The sequence below is a fragment of the Staurois parvus genome, unplaced genomic scaffold (assembly GCF_062004578.1).
Source record: "Staurois parvus isolate SC_StPar_1 unplaced genomic scaffold, SC_StPar_1.0 ptg000049l, whole genome shotgun sequence".
NCBI classification, from domain to species: domain Eukaryota; kingdom Metazoa; phylum Chordata; class Amphibia; order Anura; family Ranidae; genus Staurois; species Staurois parvus.
The window spans coordinates 1,911,962-1,931,871 of record NW_028317845.1 but is presented as its reverse complement, the minus strand read 5'-3'; the positions used below and the strand labels follow the sequence as shown (position 1 = coordinate 1,931,871).

Sequence of the window (19,910 nt, the reverse complement as noted above, 5' to 3'; positions counted from 1 at the left end):
CCACTCAGATATTACTTATACAAGGTGTAAAAAAAGGAATAATTAGTAATAACTTCCCTTTCATCATTACTGGTAAAAACCAAACTACCATTTCCTGTGTCTCTTCCACATACTATGTCCAGGCAGTGTTATAAAATTACTGTTGTGTGTAGTGGCTCTTCTCTTTCTATTGGATTTCACTTATTTCAGATTCCTATATTTGTTACCCGAAAAAGATGATTAGAATGCATTTAGCAGACTTGTAGTCTTACTTCAGACTGGTTGTACCCATGTTGACAGATCGATCACTTGGGAACATTCAGCCTACCCACACATGGTTCGAATCTTGGCTGGTCCCTGCTGAACTATGGCCGGCTTTATTGTCTTTAATGCTGTTCACTAGAGAAGCTTTACAAGGCAACTATGGACTCTCTGGACATTACAAAGGACTTATTTTGCCAGCACACAGGTAATATGTATAAAAAAAAAAAACAACTCACGGATTGCCAAGCAGCACCTCTGGTGCACAGTATTCAGTGGTACCACAAAAGGTAGAAAACAACTTTCCAGGCTGTAAACGAGCTGCAGAGCCAAAGTCAACCAGTTTTATAGTAAAGTCAGGGGCAATGATAATGTTCTCATCTTTTATGTCACGATGCAAAATATAGTGGCTGTGTAGATACCCCACTGCTGATACCAACTGTAATTAGACAGAAAAAGATGATTTTATTTCTAAGTCACTATAAAATACTTTTCCTTTTTAACTTTTATGGGGCTCCTGAGCAAATTCTTGGGTGAATACCCTACCTATAGTAGGTGTGACACTAAGGAAAAATTCTCCACTCCCTTATGGGCTATACTGAAACATCACTGAGATGCACTCTATAAATGAGAAATAGGAGATGCAAACCAAAGAGAAGCCTATCCTTTTAAACTGCGTGTGCCAACACAGCAAGACATCCACTAACAGAATGGGAATAGAAAAGGCATTTGAACAAGAGAAAAACATATAGTGAAGCAGAGAAGGTATCTGTGTTCCCCAATTACTCAATCAGATTAGGATATTACAGTTTACATAAAGAACAATTTTGTATTATTGTTCATTGGGGACACAGCATAACTGCAGTCAAACAAAAAAAAAAAGTGTGCAAAATAGGGAGATGACAGGAAGCAGCTATGTCAAGCTCAAAGTCACATCTACTACACCTGCTGAAGAAAACTTTCACCAGAACATGCAAAAACATTGATCTTATAGAATCTACAAAAACGACAAAACACCAAATCAACAAGAGAGATGAAGGGAGGAAAAGATTAGAAGAAAAAAGTAAAAAATAAAGCATGGATCTGTATTTATATACTAGAGGAGAGTTATTTAATAGAACAGGAACAACTTTTCTTATTTATTTCAGGTACTTATATAACACCGTCAATTTACGCAGCGCTTTACATATATATATTGTACATTCACATCAGTCCCTAACCGTCAAGGGGCGTACAATCTAAGGTCCCTAACTCACATTCATACATACACATACTAGGGCCAATTTAGACAGGATCCAATTAACCTACCAGCATGTCTTTGGAGTGTGGGAGGAAACCGGAGTCCCCAGAGGAAACCCACGCAGGCACAGGGAGAACATGCAAACTCCAGGCAGGTGGTGCTGTGGTTGGGATTCGAACCAATGACCCTAGTATTGCCAGGCAGAAGTGCTAACCATTTAGCCACAGTGCTGCCCAAATTTGCTGTATACAGGGCATTTACCCTAAAAGATAAGCTGTTTACTTGAACTGTGTACAGAAGGCCTCCAAGTTGCCATATTGCATTGAATTTTACAGAAAATTACAGAGTTGCATTTTGAAAAGGAAAAGTACTTTTGGATAACATTTATTTATAATATGCAATAGCAATTAACAGTACATCCTATATTATTTTCTTTTTCTCATATGCTATTTTTTTCCCCACTAAAGTAGAGCTACCATTAAGATCCAGGCTGCAACTGCCATGCTGTGAAACAGGATGGTAAACTGGCTCTTGGGATAAAGGATCCTGATGATCTGGAGTGTTACCACTCTGGTTAGAGTACCACAATCCCCTATGCGAGTTCAGAGCTATAAGTATGACCAGAACACCTCCCCCCGCCTCTTGACTTTGCAGAGAAGACAAGGCATTTGTCTCAGAATATCAACCGCTTCTGCCAGGGGATCTCAATACCTGGAGGCAAATCTATCCAGCCAGGAGGTCCTCATCTGGTGTCCCCCACCTATGACCCAGGTTCTGGAACATTTCTGGGTGTAAGGACCAATCTCACAGATGCAGGTGCTGATGGCTAAGGAAGCCCAGCTGATAAAAAACTGGAGCATGAAGTTCTGCCCAATACAGAATCCTTTCAACCTCTTTTGTTCCTGCAAGACTTCTGGTTCCTCTATATTGGTTGACATAGACAACTGCTGTGGCATTTTCCAACTGGACCCTGATCAGGTGACCCTCCAGCAATGTCCAGCATTGTAGGTACATGCAAATTGCTTGGTGCTCCAGAATGTCGATCGTTAGATGGTATTCCTCTGACATCCAAGTCCTGTGCACCAACAAGGTGTTTAGGATTCCTCCCCAGCTTGTTATTTGTTGTGGGAATCTTTAGAGATTGGAGGGAAGGATTTCTCCAATTCCAGAACTGGATTCCTGAGCCACCAGCCCAGGAACAACCTGGTTCTCAGAGTCAAGCAAATCGTTTTTTCTAGAGACAGAAATTATTTATTACACGATGATAGGATGTTGGCATTCAGGGCTCTCGAGTGGTATTAGGGAAACAGGACTGCCTTGAAGGAGGCTGCTATCAACCCCAGAATCCTCATGCAGACTCAAAGTGTTAGGCAATTCCTGGACTGAAGAACCTGAGTCTGGGAACACAGAGTTTGAAGTTTTTCTTGTGGAAGAAAAACCCTGACTTTGGATGTATCTAGAATAAGACTCAGATAATCCAAGCAGTTCCAGCACAGATTTCCGAAGCTTCTGGATCTAACTGAATCTTTTCAGGATTTAATAGAACTAAACCTTTTCAGGAGGTTGTTCAGGTATTCCACAACGGGGAGGCCCTGAGAGCGTAACAAGGCAAGCACAGGGGCCAAAACCTTGGTAAAGACTCAGGGTGTGAAAAACAGGCTGAATACCAGGGCTAAAAACTGGAAATTCTTGGGTCCTACAGCAAAATGAAGGAATGATCCGCAGAAAAAAAATGGAGATATGCAAGTAAGCATCCTTTATGTCTACAGAGGACTGAAAGTCTCCCTGATGTAAGAAGGCTATAATGGAATTAGTGGATTTCATGCAGAATTTTTGGGTCTGAATGAAGGCATTCAAGGCCTTGAGGTCAAAGATGGGGTAGATGCCCCACTTTGTTTTGGTGGACTGTGAAAAGTTTAGAGTAGAACCCCGGAAATCTTTCTGCCATAGAAGCTGGTAACTCCTTTAATAGGAGATCTACAAGGGTTTCATAGAGATCTGTTGTGGTAACATGGCAGACTGGAATCCAAGAATTGGGAAGGGGCTAACAGCAGAACTAGAGCATCAGGCTGGAGAGGGAGCGAGCACAGCTGACTTCAGCTCAGCTGCACACTAAGAGCTGGAGCCACCTTGCGTAGATCCTGACAATATGGTCAGGAGCCTTCGAGAGCCTAAAGTGTTGGGCTGAAACAACTAAATTGACATAATCGATTATGAAATAGGTTGTCAACTATTTTCATAATCCATTATTTGGTCAGCCGATTCGTTGGCCTGCACAAAGAATGCATTATTTGTTTAAATATCAGGAAATACAGTGCAGCACACATGAAGCTCAGTACACCGTCCATACAAGTCAGCATACATAGTTCAGCACACATACAGCTCAGTACACCGTCCATACATGTGTGTAAGTGCGTGAGAACTTGTGCAGCAATGCCTCTTGGGACATGCAGTCCTGGGCAGGTGAAGGAAGTGAGTGATCCTGAAGGCAGATGTTTGTTTTGTTTTTGTTATCCCCATCCACCCTTCATAAACCGTAGCTTCATGTCTGACTCCCAGTTAAAATGTCCTGTACATCTAACTTCAGGTAGATATATATATATATATATATATATATACACACACACACATATATATACACACACACACATATATATATATATATATATACACACACACACACACACACATACATATACACACACATACATATACACACATACACACACATAAAATGTTCACCCAAGAACTTGCAGAGTTAACATTGTGGATTCCAGCCAGTCTGTTAGTTTGGAGAGGGAGGGACAGGAGGCTGGAGCAAGGGAGTACCTTGCCACCCTAGACTACAGGGCAGTGTGTTTCCATTGATGCACACAATGTAGGGAAACGCAACTCTAGTCCCTGTATGTAAAGGTGGCTCCATAGGATATTGCAAAAGAAACATTTTTTTCAGGATTTTATTATCTTGGTAATCCTGCTAGTAACACACTCTCTGCCTCACGGTTACAATACACAATCATTGTACTGCATCTACAGAGCAGCAGCTTTGTTACCCTTGGCTTCTGGATCCTGACTTGACTTCAGAACTCCTCCCCCTCTTAAAAGCATAAGGGAAGATGTTCTGTAGTTTCCAGAAGTGAATTGGAAAAGGCTGACAATACTGCTTGGCATTTCAATACAGCAAAGGATGTGTTTTCACTTTGTTACAGGAATTTAGGAGCAAACTAGATCTCCAGAAAATCAACAGGTATTTTAATGTACTTGCAAGGTTTTTAGAAGAAAACCTGTTTGTATGTTTATAAAGGTATAAACATAGAGAAATGTGCATGTGTAACAGAGATGTACGAAGGTATAAACATATAGAAATGTGGATGGTTAGAGTTGTGTTGCATTTGTTTTGTTTTGTTGGCACAAGCATACACTAACTTGATATGCCTAGAATTTTTCTGGTGCTCATTATCTCCCAAGTTCGAACACGAAAACTGTAGGTTATAATGGCAACTGCATATACATTCATTTCTAATCATTTGTGTCGCTTATAAAAACACAAATTGTAAGTGATCTCACCTGTCGAAAAATGTAGCTGGCAAGTGGTTCATCTAAATTTGGTTGATTGTCAATAAAGTCAAAGAGATCAAGAGCATCTCCATGCAGCTCCATCACTAGCTGAAAGAATGTGTCATTCTCAAACACCCCCAGAACCTAGAAAGCAACACAGAAAAGGTTATATTTAGGAATAAGGATGAATATTCTACACTGTATCAGTGTAAACTGTTTCTACTACTAAGACACTTGCTATAGAAAATTATTGCGTAATAAATCTGTCATCACAGTTATGCTAAAACCATATTTTTACAACTTTGTATGATGATATTTATATACATGACCTTAAAACAGAAACTAAATGTAATTCACAGAGTGACCATACCCTATTACTAATACTCTAAATACTCCAAAAATAGAATGAAAGCTTATTTATAAACAGTATACTTACCTTGATAATATTGGGGTGCTGTAACCTGGACAGAATAGAGATCTCCTGTGTTACCCTCCCGAGTTCAGCATCCTGCACCCAACAGTCATCAAGCACTCGATCTTTGCGAATAAATTTTACTACAACCTGTTTTTAAAAGGTTTATAAAAAACATTACTATGCATGATTAAATGTTTACTTTCTATTACTTGTACGTGCTACAGTTTCCTACAGTCAGAGACAGACTGAGGTAGAATGAGGCCCTAGGCTAAGCAGCACCTTTGGCTCCCAAATACTTTTTATTGGCATTGAAAAGGATTGTTCTATTTGCATTGTCTGTTCTGGCATGACCCTTACCTATCAGACACCAACTGGTTACAAAGATATCCTCTGTTATCTCTCTCCTTGACTATTGTAACTCCCTCCTCATTGGGCTACCTAATCGCAGGCTATCCCCTTTTCAGTCTATCATGAATGCTGCTGCCAGACTCATCCACCTTACTAACCGTTCTATATCCGCCATCCCTCTCTGCCAATCCCTCCACTGGCTTCCCATTGCCCAACGGATAAAATTCAAAACATTAACAATAGCATATAAAGTAATTTATAACTCTGCCCCAAATTACATCACCAATCTGGTCTCCAAATAACACCCAAACCGTCTTTTTTCCCACGACCTCCTGCTCTAAAGCTCCCTCGTTTCCTCCTCCCATGCTTGTCTCCAGTACTTCGCCAGAGCCTCCTCCATCCTCTGGAACTCTTTACCCCAATCTATCCGAATATCACCTACTATGCTCACTTTTAGGCGATCTCTGAAAACCTCTCTCTTCAGGGATGCCTATCCCGCCTTCAGCTAATAACGGAATCTTCTACTTCTCCTACCAGTCCATCCCCCACAGTTATTACCTTTTGTACCACCAGCCCCTCCCTCTTAGATTGTAAGCTCCAAGGAGCAGGGCCCTCCTAACACTTTTGTATTGCACTGTATCACTGCTGTATTGTCTCCCTTTATATTGTAAAGCGCTGAGCAAATTGTTGGCGCTATATAAATCCTGTATAATAATAATCCTACCTTGCGAAGGGACAAGCAGGTGCACAAATTTGACCAATTACACCATGCCCCGGGTTTGCTAAGGAACATAAAAGTTGTGGATGGGACATCCCCTGGGCCTTAGAATCCTGCCTAGTTTGCGTGTGGATGAACCAGCTTTGCTTCTAGCATGAATGTCATTAAATTTCATAGATACTAATTGTAACCTATTACATATTTGAATACCTTGACCATGGGCAATTATCCTTGTAAGCACTTTTTCTACTTTTATAACAATAATATGAAATGCACTCAATTTTCTTTCTGAAATGCTTTTACAAAGAAAAGACAACTCACTGCAAAACATCAATAAGAAAAATCTACATGCAAGAACTGACCTCCTTTGCATCATCCCTGTGTTTAGCGGACCATACAAAGCCAAAAGCGCCTTTTCCAAGAGGGAAGAGCGTCTCATACTGCTGGTCATATTCGCCCTCACAAGCCCCCAGTGTCTGAAGATCCTGGATCTCTGTGCAATATCCAGCTTCAGCACTGCTGCGGATCAACTGAGAGATATAGAGAATACACAAGGTCCTAGTTATACATCTCTAATCCTGAGGTTTTTGTCTTTTAGAACCAACATACAGATATACAGTATCTACTTGACTTAGGGAAAGTGTTGTTGAATTGGAGTACATGTAATAATAGAACTGCAGACAGCTGAAAGGAGGAGTTTTATCATTTGCAGATTTAGTTGCCGGTCATACTGGTGCGATTTGCAAATTTAAATCGCACCTGAAATTGCATCTAATGAATGTGAATGTCAGTGTCTTAACGTGTGCGATTTGCTGCACGCAATTTCTAATGTAATTCTTGCTTTACTTTTTCTGCAGTTTATTGCGATTTCTCATACATAGAATATAATGGAAATTGCAAAAAATCATTGAAAATCTTCACAAGTCAAGATAAAGTAATTTTAAATTGCAGCAGTGTGACTGGTGGCTTAGAATATGAAGCAAGTATCCAAATTCTGCTGATGAACGTAGCACATACAACATAGACTATAGCTATAACCTTGGGGTGCCTTGGAAAAAGTCTAAAAATTGGCCAAAACTTGTACACAGGCCAGCGGGTAGAACAAGCCGGCCTTTCAGTTACACAAAGCCACAGGTTTTCATTGTGCACCAGTATGACCTTCTAGTCACCGGCGTCCTGACAACCAATGACATCATCAGTTGATGAGGAGGATGTCAGCTGCCGGCACAGTATCCTAGTTTGACCCTCCCCTGTCCCTCTCCATCAGTGCTGGGGTCACATTAGCTCAGTGATGGAGAAAAACTGAGGGAGAGGAGAAACATTGGTATATCAGTCAGTACCCGTGTGCAAGTGTATTTGCTTTGGAAGAATAAATCACCTCTAATGTTGGGTGTCCTACATGTGTGGATGTTGCTGCGTTATATAAAACTATTAGAATAGTTTTTCACATTTTAAAATCGGGTACCCTTTTAAAATCATGGACAGTCTTGAGGCACCTCATTTTAGAATGGGGTGCCTCAGGACCATCCATAATTATAAACGGTTCCTCGGGACTGTCCATAATTTTAAAGGGTGCCTTGACTGGGAAAAAAAGGTTGAGAAACACTGGACTATAAAATACTCTGATCCACTCAGCCTATGAATGCTTGATCACAGAGCTGTAAAAGCAGTCATGATAAAGCACAAACCAGGTCTTAATAATAGTAATGTAAGGTGTAAAGGGAAACCACATTAAAAGAGCTGTAAAAGACCTATTAATAAGTCTCCATCAGGTGGAGACAGACTAGAACACCTTTTTTTCATTGCGGTCTGTGCCGTTAGGGAGATTCACTCTCTCTATTTCTCCTGTTTACTATTACCATTGAGAGAGAAAGCAAAAGAAAACCCCAAATTTTGTATTTCCCCAGAAAAGTAATACGGCGGAAATTTTCCAATGGGAACTCTAGGTCCCCAAGAATTTCCCTTAATTTGCAGGGAATTCCCTCACTTCCTCTTTTGTCTATGGGACAGGAAGTGAAAGTAAATCTCCCTAGTGGGACACAGATGCCAAAAAATAAAATGACAGAGGTTATAACCCTCCCTTACTTTATCCAAAATGGGTATAAAAAACCTTTGCCTATAGTTCTACTTTATGACCTATATCAAGACTAGCTGGGTGTACGGGAAACTGTTGCCATGTGTACCTATTCAGTTCTCTGAGTAAATATGGCAGCACTTCCCCAAACAACTAATCAGTTTTTGGAAATCTAACAGACGTACAAACCTCAAACACTTGCAATTATGTGGAAGCTAAAGCAACATAAAGGTATGCTAACACTTTCATGAAGGAAATCAGAACCTTTCACTTTATGTCAGTTGAAGGGGATAAGCAGAGCCCAGATTGGTGGCCAGAGCTGGAGCTGAATTTTTTTTATAAGAAAAATAAGTCCTTCTAATATTCTTTATTTATCCAATATCAGCAGGACTGTTATGGGAGGTCAAGGATTTCCAGGGCTTGTAGTACTGTGCAAAAATCATGCAAGTAAACATGGCTTAAGTCAATGTACGAGTACAGGGTCACTTTCCTTGGCAGGTAACTGTAAGTCATTTAATAGTGTCCCTCTGTCAGGTTTCAAGTAAGTGGAAAGAGTATAAGGGCTCGTTCACACCATGGTGCAGAGATGTCAGTTTTTCTGCATGCATTTTGCAAGGGCACAACAAAATCAATTGTTCTCTATGTGCCCTGTTCACACCACAACAGTAGTATAAAACATGCAGATTTTTTCTGTGCGGGAATCTCTGCAACGTGTATAAAACTCATTGCAGCAAGCATGAAAACCGATGTCTTTGCAAGTGAAATCTGCAAGTCAGTTTCCATCAGTTTTCCTGCACGTATGGTGTGAATGAGATCTAAATCTTTCCTAAAGTCCTTTGATAATAATTTCAACTGCAACAGCAGCATAAAAGCTGCAGACCCCAGCGAAATGCTACATAGGATCACTGCTTTCAAAATCATAGCAGTGGTCCTCTTTCTGCTGCAGTCCTACACACCCCTAGTCAAGTCACAGCTAGAGCTATGCAATCAGTGGAGAGTGTAAGCTTTGCTGGATACACAGCTCTAACTGTGACTCAATATTAGACCACTACAAAGGGAACCACTGTACCTATGAACAGTAGTGGTCCTCTCTGTAGCGTACCACGGGGGGTCTGAAGTTTTTATGCTGTTGTTGCAGATGAATGTTATTTGGCATTGCGTTTGAATGGTATTGGGAAACATTTCCACAGCTTCTAAAGCTTGGAAGTGGCTTGCACTCCTTGGCCTATATTGGTGCCTGCCTATTACTGTATTTATACTACCCAGCAGGATGTCAACATAGAGTAACTGCAAAGTAAACTCATTCCTGTGCATACCACCATTAGGAGAGAACGGCTACTAGTACTGGCCATTGATTGCACCAACCTCTCCAAGACTTCGCTCTGACTGCTCCAGCAAAGACTGCGATGAACTTGCCAAACTGGAGAGCAGAAGCTGTGTCCTGGCTATTGCTTCTCTCTGGCTCTGCATTAAATCTTTTGTTACCCAAACATTAAATAAAGGCAAACCGGCCGAGCAGACAGAATGCACTTCAAACTGTATATCTGTAATAAAAAGAAAAGACAAAAAACTAAATTGAGACTCTGGATTCGATTAAATAAAAATGCTGTTAGAAAAAAAAAATAATTGACAAAGAATAATTTCACTTAAAACCTAAAAGTTACATATGATCATTTTTAAGAGAAACCACTAGCTACTGTAAGCTAGAGATGTATACTGTGGTAGAGGAATCTCACTAACAAAATAATCAAATCACCACTCTAGCTAGTATCTGTATACTTGGGAGGTTTTACATTGCCCTGTGTCAGTTTTAATCCCATGTGTTATTGCACTATAGCAGGGGTCTCCAAACTTTTCAGTATGAGGGCCACGTGATACATTATACAAACCTTTGCAGGCATAAAAAATGAGTTTAATAAATTAATAAATACAATTTAAATAAAGGGAATATCTTACTTTATATTTTATTATCACTTTAGGTTTTTTTTTTAGTCAGTTTATGATTCGGACCAAAAGATAAAGAGCTATAGTAAAATACCACTGCTCCACCAGAGAATCCCTTATATCAGGGTACCCAAAGTCCCCCTTACATCGGGGTCCTCATTATTGTCCCCTCTCAGATTAGCATCCCTAGCAAACCTGAGCTTACTATATTTTGCACTTATTCCTGCAACAGTCTGTGATTAGGACTCATTTGGCTTCAGCAATTATCTAACTAGTCTATGTAATACTGTATACTCCTTCTGTGTATCCTATACTGCAGACACCTTGTCTTACTAATAGAAACTCTTGGATTAAAAAAAAAAGTTTGACTTGATGCTCTTTTTTTATTATACAGTTCAAAGTATCAAGTCGACTAGCTGACATTGCTACAGCCATCGATATGTTAACAAAATAAATAAATGATATATGTTCTTACAGAGTCTGGAGCCATCTCGGTGATGACAGTACCCACTGAAGTTTCCTTCTTTAATTTCACCATTAAGACAGGAGGTTATTAGAATTGGGTCATGGCTGTGGTTTGCAGACTTTAGCACCAAGGAACAGGTAGATCCATTCCTTACAGGGGTGGAGGTAACCTGGGAATATTCTTCAGTTGAAGGCTTTGCTTTTCCATTATGGCTTGAAGGTCTCTCTGGAGATCTGTTGGGTAAGTCACAGTCTAACCCACTGATATCTTGTTCTGGCTGAGAGTCCGCTGAGACATGTGTACGCAGAGGTAGTGCAGAATACACTGTCTCTGTGTTGGTGGAAGGGATAGTGTCTGCAAACACATCCTCTGCACTGTGTTCAGGGCAGGGTGTAGATAATGGAGGCGATGAATTTTGTGGAGAAGAGGAGTTCTTTAAAAATGATTGTTTACTGGTTACTGGACTACTGTGACATAATGGAGGATTTGAAATGAGAGGTGAGGTACAAGTCACATCTTGTGCCATGCATGTGAAATTATTAGATGCGGCAACGTTAATGGATGGTAAAGGTGTGTCATGGTGCAAGTTCTCAGCAGGCTCAGTGCATCTGGAAAGGGTGACTGATGGAAGCATAGAACAGCTGAGTAATGGAGCCACCTGGGCTGTGACTGGGGCATGAGATGGTGGGGAATTTATTTTCTTCATTGTAGAAGTGCAGTGCTGATAAGGGCTGTTTTCATCATGCTCAGTGCCAGGGCAGGCATCTGGAGAATGGATGGGCTTCTTTACATCCATTGTTTTCTGCTGACTGTAATTTCCAATTAAGCTTAAGCCTTTCAAACAGTGGGTGAGAGGCTCCATATCCACCACTGGAAGGAGGTCATTCAGCATGCATTTCCCCACTGCTGCTCCTCTGTCCCACTGCTCATCCTGTGTTGGAGTTCCTGGAGACAGGCAACATGCTGGCATACCCAGACTGCATTGATCCGAAAAGGATGAGGAAGAAAACTGGTGTTGCCCAACAGCTCTCCTAAACAAAGATAAATCAAGAAGGTAAAGCTGACACTACAAAAAAAAAAATGATGTGTCCTCTAATATCCTATTCATGAACCGGTGCCAAAACATTAAATCAATCATTAAAAATCCATGGGGTTACATATGACAAGTGTGCTAACAAAAAAAGTACTGATTCCCATAAGAACCATCCAGATTCTGGCTTCATTTTAAAATCATGGACTGTAGAAATGATAGCTGGATGCTGAAGAATGTTTGTTGTTAGCACACATCTTATACATAGCAAACCACTGGTCATGATCTTCCTAGGAAATTATAGGATCTAGTCACATTTAGCAACTTGCCGACTCACTTACAGTAAATCTACATGTACGTTGCAAGCCCATGTCTGGGTTTTGGACGTGCACATGCAATCTGTGCTGTGATTGGCAAAATGCAAGTTGGTTAGCCATTTACAGCCAATGATTGGCTGCTTACCAGCTGATCAGCTGTGGCCAATCACAGAACAGAGTCCTGTGTTTACAAACACACAGTGAGCACAGCTTTATCTGATTTACGAGGCCAAGTGCAAATTCATTTTGCAAAGAGAAAATCCACTTAGATTAATGAGGTGAAGTTGTGCTGACTCTAATCATGTGCAATAAAAATTCCTGTTTTTTTTAATGTCCTTTGCACAATTGGGCACTCTTTGCAAAGTGAATGTTCCCTTTGTTTCACCTCATTCACTAAGATTAATAAAAATACACTTTGCAAAGTAAAAATTCACTTTGAAAATGAGCATGCACTACTCCTTCAGTAAATCAACCTAATTGTATGTTTTATAAGATGTTAAGATTAGTTGTAATAAAGAAACTGTTACCCTGTAGACTGAGGAGATGAGGGGCTCACTACAATACGACAAGCAGGATGCTGAACTCCTTCCAAAGGATCATCAGATTTGCATCTCTGTACAGATGTCTCTGCAGCTGACAAGAGGAGACACAAGTAAAAAAGGGGTTTCATAATACGGTCATGTAACTCGCAGCAAACATTTAGCTCTCATTATGTGAAATAGTCTATACATGATTAGGTTTGTTTCAAAAGGTAACAGCACTGGTACACTTAACTCTTGGTTATAACTAGAAAATGATTACCTGTGTGTTGGGCATTGGTAATATAAAGTGGACAAAATAACTGTGGAGAAAGCAAAGCATTGTAGTTCTACAAAGGTAGCAAAGATCAGAGGGACAGTTGGTTATCTCTGCACTGGATACATTGGAAGACACAGGACTCCCTTCTTCAATGTGTGGGTTAGACTGAAAAAGGCCAAAAAAGACATAGCCACATATAGTGGCTATACACCTGCAACTGCATATAACCTCAGTAGTAGCAAAGCAGCAAATGACACACAAACACACAATAAACAATCTTCCATAAAACAATTTCCAAACTGGAAATAGACCAAAAACAGAAAACAGCATCTATCAGAAGGGAGGGAGCTGTGTCATTCAATTAACTATTTTTTATTCATTTCAGGTACCTATATTGTGCTATCAATTTACACAGCGCTTTACATATATATTGTACATTCACGTCAGTCCCTAACCCTCAAGGGGCGTACAATCTAAGGTCCCTAACTCACTGTCATACATACACATACTAGGGCCAATTTAGACAGAAGCCAATTCACCTACCAGCATGTCTTTGGAGTGTGGGAGGAAACCGGAGTACCTGGAGGAAACCCACGCAGGCACAGGGAGAACATGCAAACTCCAGGCAGGTGGTGCCGTGGTTGGGATTCGAACCAACGACCCTAGCACTGCAAGGCGGAAGTGCTAACCATTTAGCCACTGTGCTGCCCTACCAGAGTAAAAGATTTTTCAGCAAGTGCAAAAAAGAAAGGAAGTTTAACATAAGTGCAGTACAGGACGCAGAACTTTTACTAATAGACCATGGGATAAATGTAGGCTTCCTTCAGGTGACTGGACATTGGCGAGACCTTTCTAGGGCAATCCTTATTGTGCACTCATATAACCCTGCCCGCTGCATAAGACTCCAGATTTTAGGCACGCAATAAGGAGTGATCAAAGACAACAGCAGGAGGGTTATGGGTCCTATACTGTAATCCAAGATAAAGAATTTATAGGAAAGCTAAAACTCCCTTCATCTTAATCATTCAGTGCAGGACACAGGATTAATATTCATAAACCATGGGACATCCTCATAAAATGAGGGGTGGGCAAGAACATAGCAAACAGAACTGCCATCAGGCCCACAAAAAAACAAAGAATAAGAACCCAAAAAACACTTAGATGACAGCTTGAAGCAGCTTGTGGCCAAAGCTTGCATCCACTGAAGCCTGAACATCCACCCGATAAAACTTGGAGAACATAATAACAAAGGACCAGGTAGCAGGACTGCAAAATCTGAGATAATACTTAATGCTGAAAAGCCCAAGAAACACCAACACCCTTGGTGGAATGAGCTCTGCTAAGCAAGAGAGGGATCTTCTCCTTTCCAGGGCATAGGCCCTAGAAATAGGTTGTCTGATCCACTTGATAACTCTGGAGTGGGAAGCAGGACGCCCTTTAGGAGCTCCTACAGGAAAAATAAAGAGGGACAAACAGTGGATGTGGCTGCTAGGTAGAACCTTAAAGCCCTGACCACATCCAAGCAGTGTAGGTGGGGTGGAAAGAAAAGACCATCTTGGGTAAAAAGGTAGGTTTTGGTCTGCTGCTGGCCACAGTATCTATAATAGTGTAAAAAGTATGTTAATACTTTTTCTTTTTCTTCAGTGTTCCTCTTTTAAAATGAACTCATACATCATAGAAAACACCTCTGCTCCAAGGGGAAGAAACTTTTAGTGATTCACATACCAGGCACACTAGAGTAGAGAACCTCACATGATCTGGCTGGAGCACGTAGATCCTGAGGTGGTGTCAACAGGGCTGGCTCTTCTTCCGCACTTTTTATGTAGTGGTAAAATCCAGGAATCAGAAATGTAATATTCTAAAACACAATAGGCCCAAACAAGAACAACATAATTACCAAACAGCTTCAAGCAAGTAAGCATTTTTTAATGTTATCGTTGGGATTTGTAGTTTCTTACAGAGCTAAGAGACGGCTAAAGATGTACTTGAACCCTGATCTGCTTTGGGGATTTTATGACCCCCGACAAGACAAGGACCCTTTATAGGCTTTGGAGATGTACAGTTTGACAATTTTTTTTTTTAGACTACCTTACTGAAGTTTATTTTCAGAAACGTTTTCTGGTCCTAGCCACAGATAGCAAGCTTTTTTTTTTTTACTGGTATAAGAAAATAATCCCTAAAATTTAAAGAAATGCATAAGTATTGGTCCCACTTATATTTCACATGTACTTTAGGGGGGATCCCTCCATCCACCTTGTTTGTATAGGAATCCCACTAACTGAAGGAAAAAAAAAAAGGAAAAAAAGAAAACTACCCGACTTTAGTCAGCTCAACAGCGCCAATTGCTATCTGCTTTAACCTCCCTGGCGGTATGATTATTTCAGATTTTTGGTGCTGAAAACAGTACCATTATTTTGCATGGAAATTTGGCGTTTTATATTGTAGGCCTATAATTCTTAGGAATAACTCACTGAAATCTGTCCGAACAAGAGTCTAGTAAACATCACGAATAAAACTTGAAACACGAAATCATAAATTATAATTTAATAAATAATCATAAAAAATAATAATATAATAATAATACATTTAATTCAATAATATAAATCAAACCAAAAACACTGAAATTTGAAATTTCGCACATCACTGAGCAAAGTTGCAAAATTGTTTTCAGTGTCTGATGACGAATTTCCCCACAAATCATTATCACTCAATTCTGCAAGTAGTTCTGATTTACTATCGCTGTTCTCTAGCTGGTCTAAAACCGCTTTTGATCTAAAGGGATGCTTTTTGGACGCTATGGACGTTTCTCAGTTTCCAGGCAATAAGAACAGTAAAAATGCAGGCAGGGCGCAGGACAAAGCACTAGGGACAAAATGTATGTGAAATGGTTTGATACAGTAATGTTTTACTATGTGATTTTAGTGAATGTCACTTTTTGTCATTTTTGAATTTCCCGCCGTTCCGTCCCCGTACGTCCCGACGCTCGCAGGGGACGGAACCCTGATGACAGATGCTGGCATCCGCCGGATTTCATTGCCGGGGACTCTGCAGGAGGGACATTGCGGGAGTGCAGGACAAGGTAATGATCGAGGGATCGTAGAGCAGTGCAGCATGGTATTCCCGAGTGTAGCGCGGGGTTACCGCTTGTGGTACTATAATTTTACCCCGAGCTACACTCGGGAATACCGCCAGGGAGGTTAAACTAGTCAGCTGGGGATACCTTTCAAGGATGGAGATTAAAAGTATAGTCAAAGATTTTTTGGCTATACTTCTCCTATGGATCGCAGGAGTGCATTCTGCACTCCTGTGATCCATTTTCAGCTGACAGCTGGCCTCATTCAGCTGGTCCAGGCTCTGGAAAGATCACAAACATATGGTTGGGATAGACCCATTCATGACCGGCAGCTGGCTCAGCCCCTCAGCATGCCAATGAAAGCCTGAGCCTGAGCCAGCTGCTCCTGCCCCCTCTACAGCCTGGCACTTCAGTGAGCACTGGAGGGGCAGAGCAGAGAGCCGGTGACTGACCATCACTGGCACTCTGTTCACTGAAGACTGAAAACAATCAGTCTTTGAACGCGTGGGATATTCTCAATTATAGAGAGATAGGAATGCATGTTTTGAGCAGCTTCTCCCCGTCTTCCTGTTTGTAAAGACACTTTCTGACACTAGGCTTAAAGTGTAACTATTTATTTTTATTGCAAAAGTGCAATTATCGTTTAAAAGGATCACAGTATACCTACAAAATGTAAAAAGACTATAAAGCCCCCTTTTCTAAACAATTTAAAAGTGTGGCAGATTCTTACCTTCCCCAGGAGCTGTGTTCGATCATATCCAAACAGAAAGTGTGAAAAAGTTCCATTTAAGCCTTTGATGGATCCATCAGGAAGGAGGGTGATCAGGCCACTGATAGAGGACAGGACAGTTATACTGCCATAGTATTCTTCCACTGAAGATACACCTTCAGCAAAGTCTTCTATCAGAGTCAGACTAAGAGGAAAAGTGACACCATCCCGTGACATACCCACAACCTTCTGGTGCTGGATGCTCTAAAAAGGAAAAAAAAAATGTCAAAAGGTACTTTGGCGCAATGATAAAGAATCAGATAATAAATTCTTTATTGAGTTTCAACCACCTGGCTTTCAGTCTACAAAGCAAAGAGATTACAGCGAATGATAAGAAGCTAGTCTTACTTATTCCCATCCTGAAGGAGTTTCTTGTAGATCCCAGACCTTGTCTGGTCTGAGAATAACCAATAAAATCTGTGTCATTCTTCTGCTCAATGGTAGATTTATAGGTAAATCAGGTGTACAATGCACACAGATATTGAGAATGTTTGACGCATTTCTCTGAGTCGTATCATTAACCTTACAAATAAGCACCTTGGGGGGGAATTAAAGAGTTGTGCAAGCACATTCCAGTTAGGAACAGTGCATTTTCTAGCTTTAAAACCCCAGGGCTGTGCATCTCCAGTGTTAAAAGTGTAACTAAAGGCAAAACTTAGTTTTTAGTTTTGGATAGGGTGGAGATCGATTAGAACACCTATTATGTTTTTATTGCGGTCTGTGACCCTGTTAGGGACATTCACCCTCTTTGTCCTGTTTACCATTATCATTCAAAGTGAAAGTAAAAGAAAATCCCCATAAATGGGTTGACACTAAAAAAGCAATAAAGGGGAAATCTTTCAATAGAGACGCTAATTTTGGTGACCAGGGTGACATGGAGGGATTTCCTCACTTTGAAATGATTTCTTTTCACTTCCTGTTTTGGTTATGGGACAGAAAGTAAAGGGAAATCTTCCCTATTGGGCAAAAAAAAAAAAGAACACGACAGGGGTTATAACCCTCCCTTTAATTTTAGCCAAAATGAAAGAAAGTTTTGCCTTTAGTTACACTTTGTCATTTGAGGAGCTAGGTCTTTGGCTGATGACAAACAATGTTGCTGGAGTGCATGCATGTAGAGAAGAAATGTCTGCAAAAAAGTTGCAAGAGATACAATTAAGGATGAAAGAAAAAGTGTAAACAAGTATTTTAAGAAGAAAAAATAAAATTGTTCATGGTATACAGTGTTTTACCAAACTAAATGCCAATGAGCGAGGGTTTACATCTACTTTGTGATTTAAGCTGCAAGGGCAAGATTTTCTCATGACATCTTAACAAGATTATTTCTTCCAGGTCTGATGCCTTGTTTTGTAAGCGCATGTTTCCAAGGAGTTGCGGTATATTGTTTTCATTTGTGTGTTAATTATTTTTCTTCTCTATTTCACTGCTGTAATTTATATGTCCTTATAATACAGTAACTCCAGTCATTTCTCTAAAGCACAGTCACTGTGGAAATGTCTAATTAAAGGGATCTTGAAACAATAAACTGTCATAAATAGTAAACTGCAAATGCGGCTGTAAAGCAGGAACCTAGGTTCTAAATGTCAGGGGTGCATTAAACTCAAGGTGCTCTACTATCAGACTAATATTGAGTAATTGAATTAAAAAGGGGGCGACCATAAATTTCACAAGTAGATTCTTGCACAATCAAATACCCCAAGTTTAGGGGCTCCCAAAGAGGAATATAAGGGCATTATACAATGGTCCCTGCTCATTTAAATTTACAAAAAACTATGTAGAGCAAAGACCTACCAGTCAGTTATACCCTTCCACTACATATTTTATTTGTAAAACTAAAAGAGGTTGTACAATATGCCTATGCGTGTAGCCAGCTTAAAGTGTTTGTAAACCTCAGACATGAAAAATGAACAAACCATATCCCTCTACAGTGTGTACTTGTCTTAATTAAGAGCACTAAGTGTCATTTCTGTCTGCTGCTTTGTTCCTTTTCTATCAGCATGAGTCACTTCTAACAAGTTTTTCTGACAGCAAGAGAAAAATGGTTACAGGGGAGGGAGCTCCAGGAGACTGACAGCCTCAGATCTGTTCCAATCAGCTCTCACAGCTCCCCTTACTGAGCTTTGCAGTGTGTAATTTCGTCTCTGTGCCCGTTTTTTCTGAACTCTCAGACAAGTTTTATAATTCAGCACTTTGAACAGATGTAGAAAAAAAGAATACTACAGGTAAACAGGTACAACTTATGTAGGGGATTTGTTTCATCTCTGTGTATCACGTGAGGCCAGTCACTACAATGGGTATATGTAAGGGTTTACAAACACTTTAACAGCCACATTGAAGTCTTCCAAACTTTGGCATTGCCACAGGTTTTTTTGTTGAGCAGTCTTAGGTAGGACACAAACATCTCTTTTGTATGTCCCAAAATTTATGATAAATTATGCAGTTGTATCTTTTACCTGTGACAATTCTTTTTTATGGTTCGGGACTTGAACTGATGGCATCAAGTCTGTAATGTGCTGCCCAAGAACTTCCTCTGGATCTGTATAGCCATAAAGCTGTGCACAAGAGAGATCACAGGAAACAATTCGTCCCTAGAAGACACAAAGTGATGACCAATCAAGAATTTAGAATCATAAATTGGAAACAATTAAGCATGGAATAAACCAGAAGTTTTGGCTAACATCTAAATACATATATATGAATTGATTATCTTTACAGCTTTTATGCATCATCTGCCTGCCCTCAGAGTAATGAAGAGTATTCATTGCCCATTGAGTAGTACTCAGCCATAATGGTGGCACGAGAAGCTAAAACCCAGAAAAAGGGTGCCACCTGTCTGCTTATGCAGTGTGGCAGAGGTGTGTGCATCGTAACACTGGCTAGAGAGAATAGGGTAATTGCTAATGTTTCTGAAGTTCTGCTTCGA

General features: G+C 40.3%; 1 protein-coding gene across 2 annotated transcripts in view; it reads right to left on the bottom strand.

Annotated features, from left to right (window-relative positions):
- Positions 1-19,910, bottom strand: part of PASK (PAS domain containing serine/threonine kinase) — a 74,779-nt gene that overhangs the window by 12,156 nt on the left and 42,713 nt on the right. For both annotated transcript variants that reach the window (XM_089665767.1, XM_089665764.1), the window contains exons 6-15: positions 19,441-19,575; positions 16,952-17,194; positions 14,874-15,006; positions 12,878-12,983; positions 11,013-12,034; positions 9,959-10,137; positions 6,882-7,049; positions 5,475-5,600; positions 5,048-5,182; positions 480-679 (exon numbers count right to left, since the gene is read on the bottom strand). In XM_089665767.1, coding sequence (XP_089521893.1) covers positions 480-679; positions 5,048-5,182; positions 5,475-5,600; positions 6,882-7,049; positions 9,959-10,137; positions 11,013-12,034; positions 12,878-12,983; positions 14,874-15,006; positions 16,952-17,194; positions 19,441-19,575 — 2,447 coding nt within the window. The remainder of the gene's footprint in view (positions 1-479; positions 680-5,047; positions 5,183-5,474; positions 5,601-6,881; positions 7,050-9,958; positions 10,138-11,012; positions 12,035-12,877; positions 12,984-14,873; positions 15,007-16,951; positions 17,195-19,440; positions 19,576-19,910) is intronic.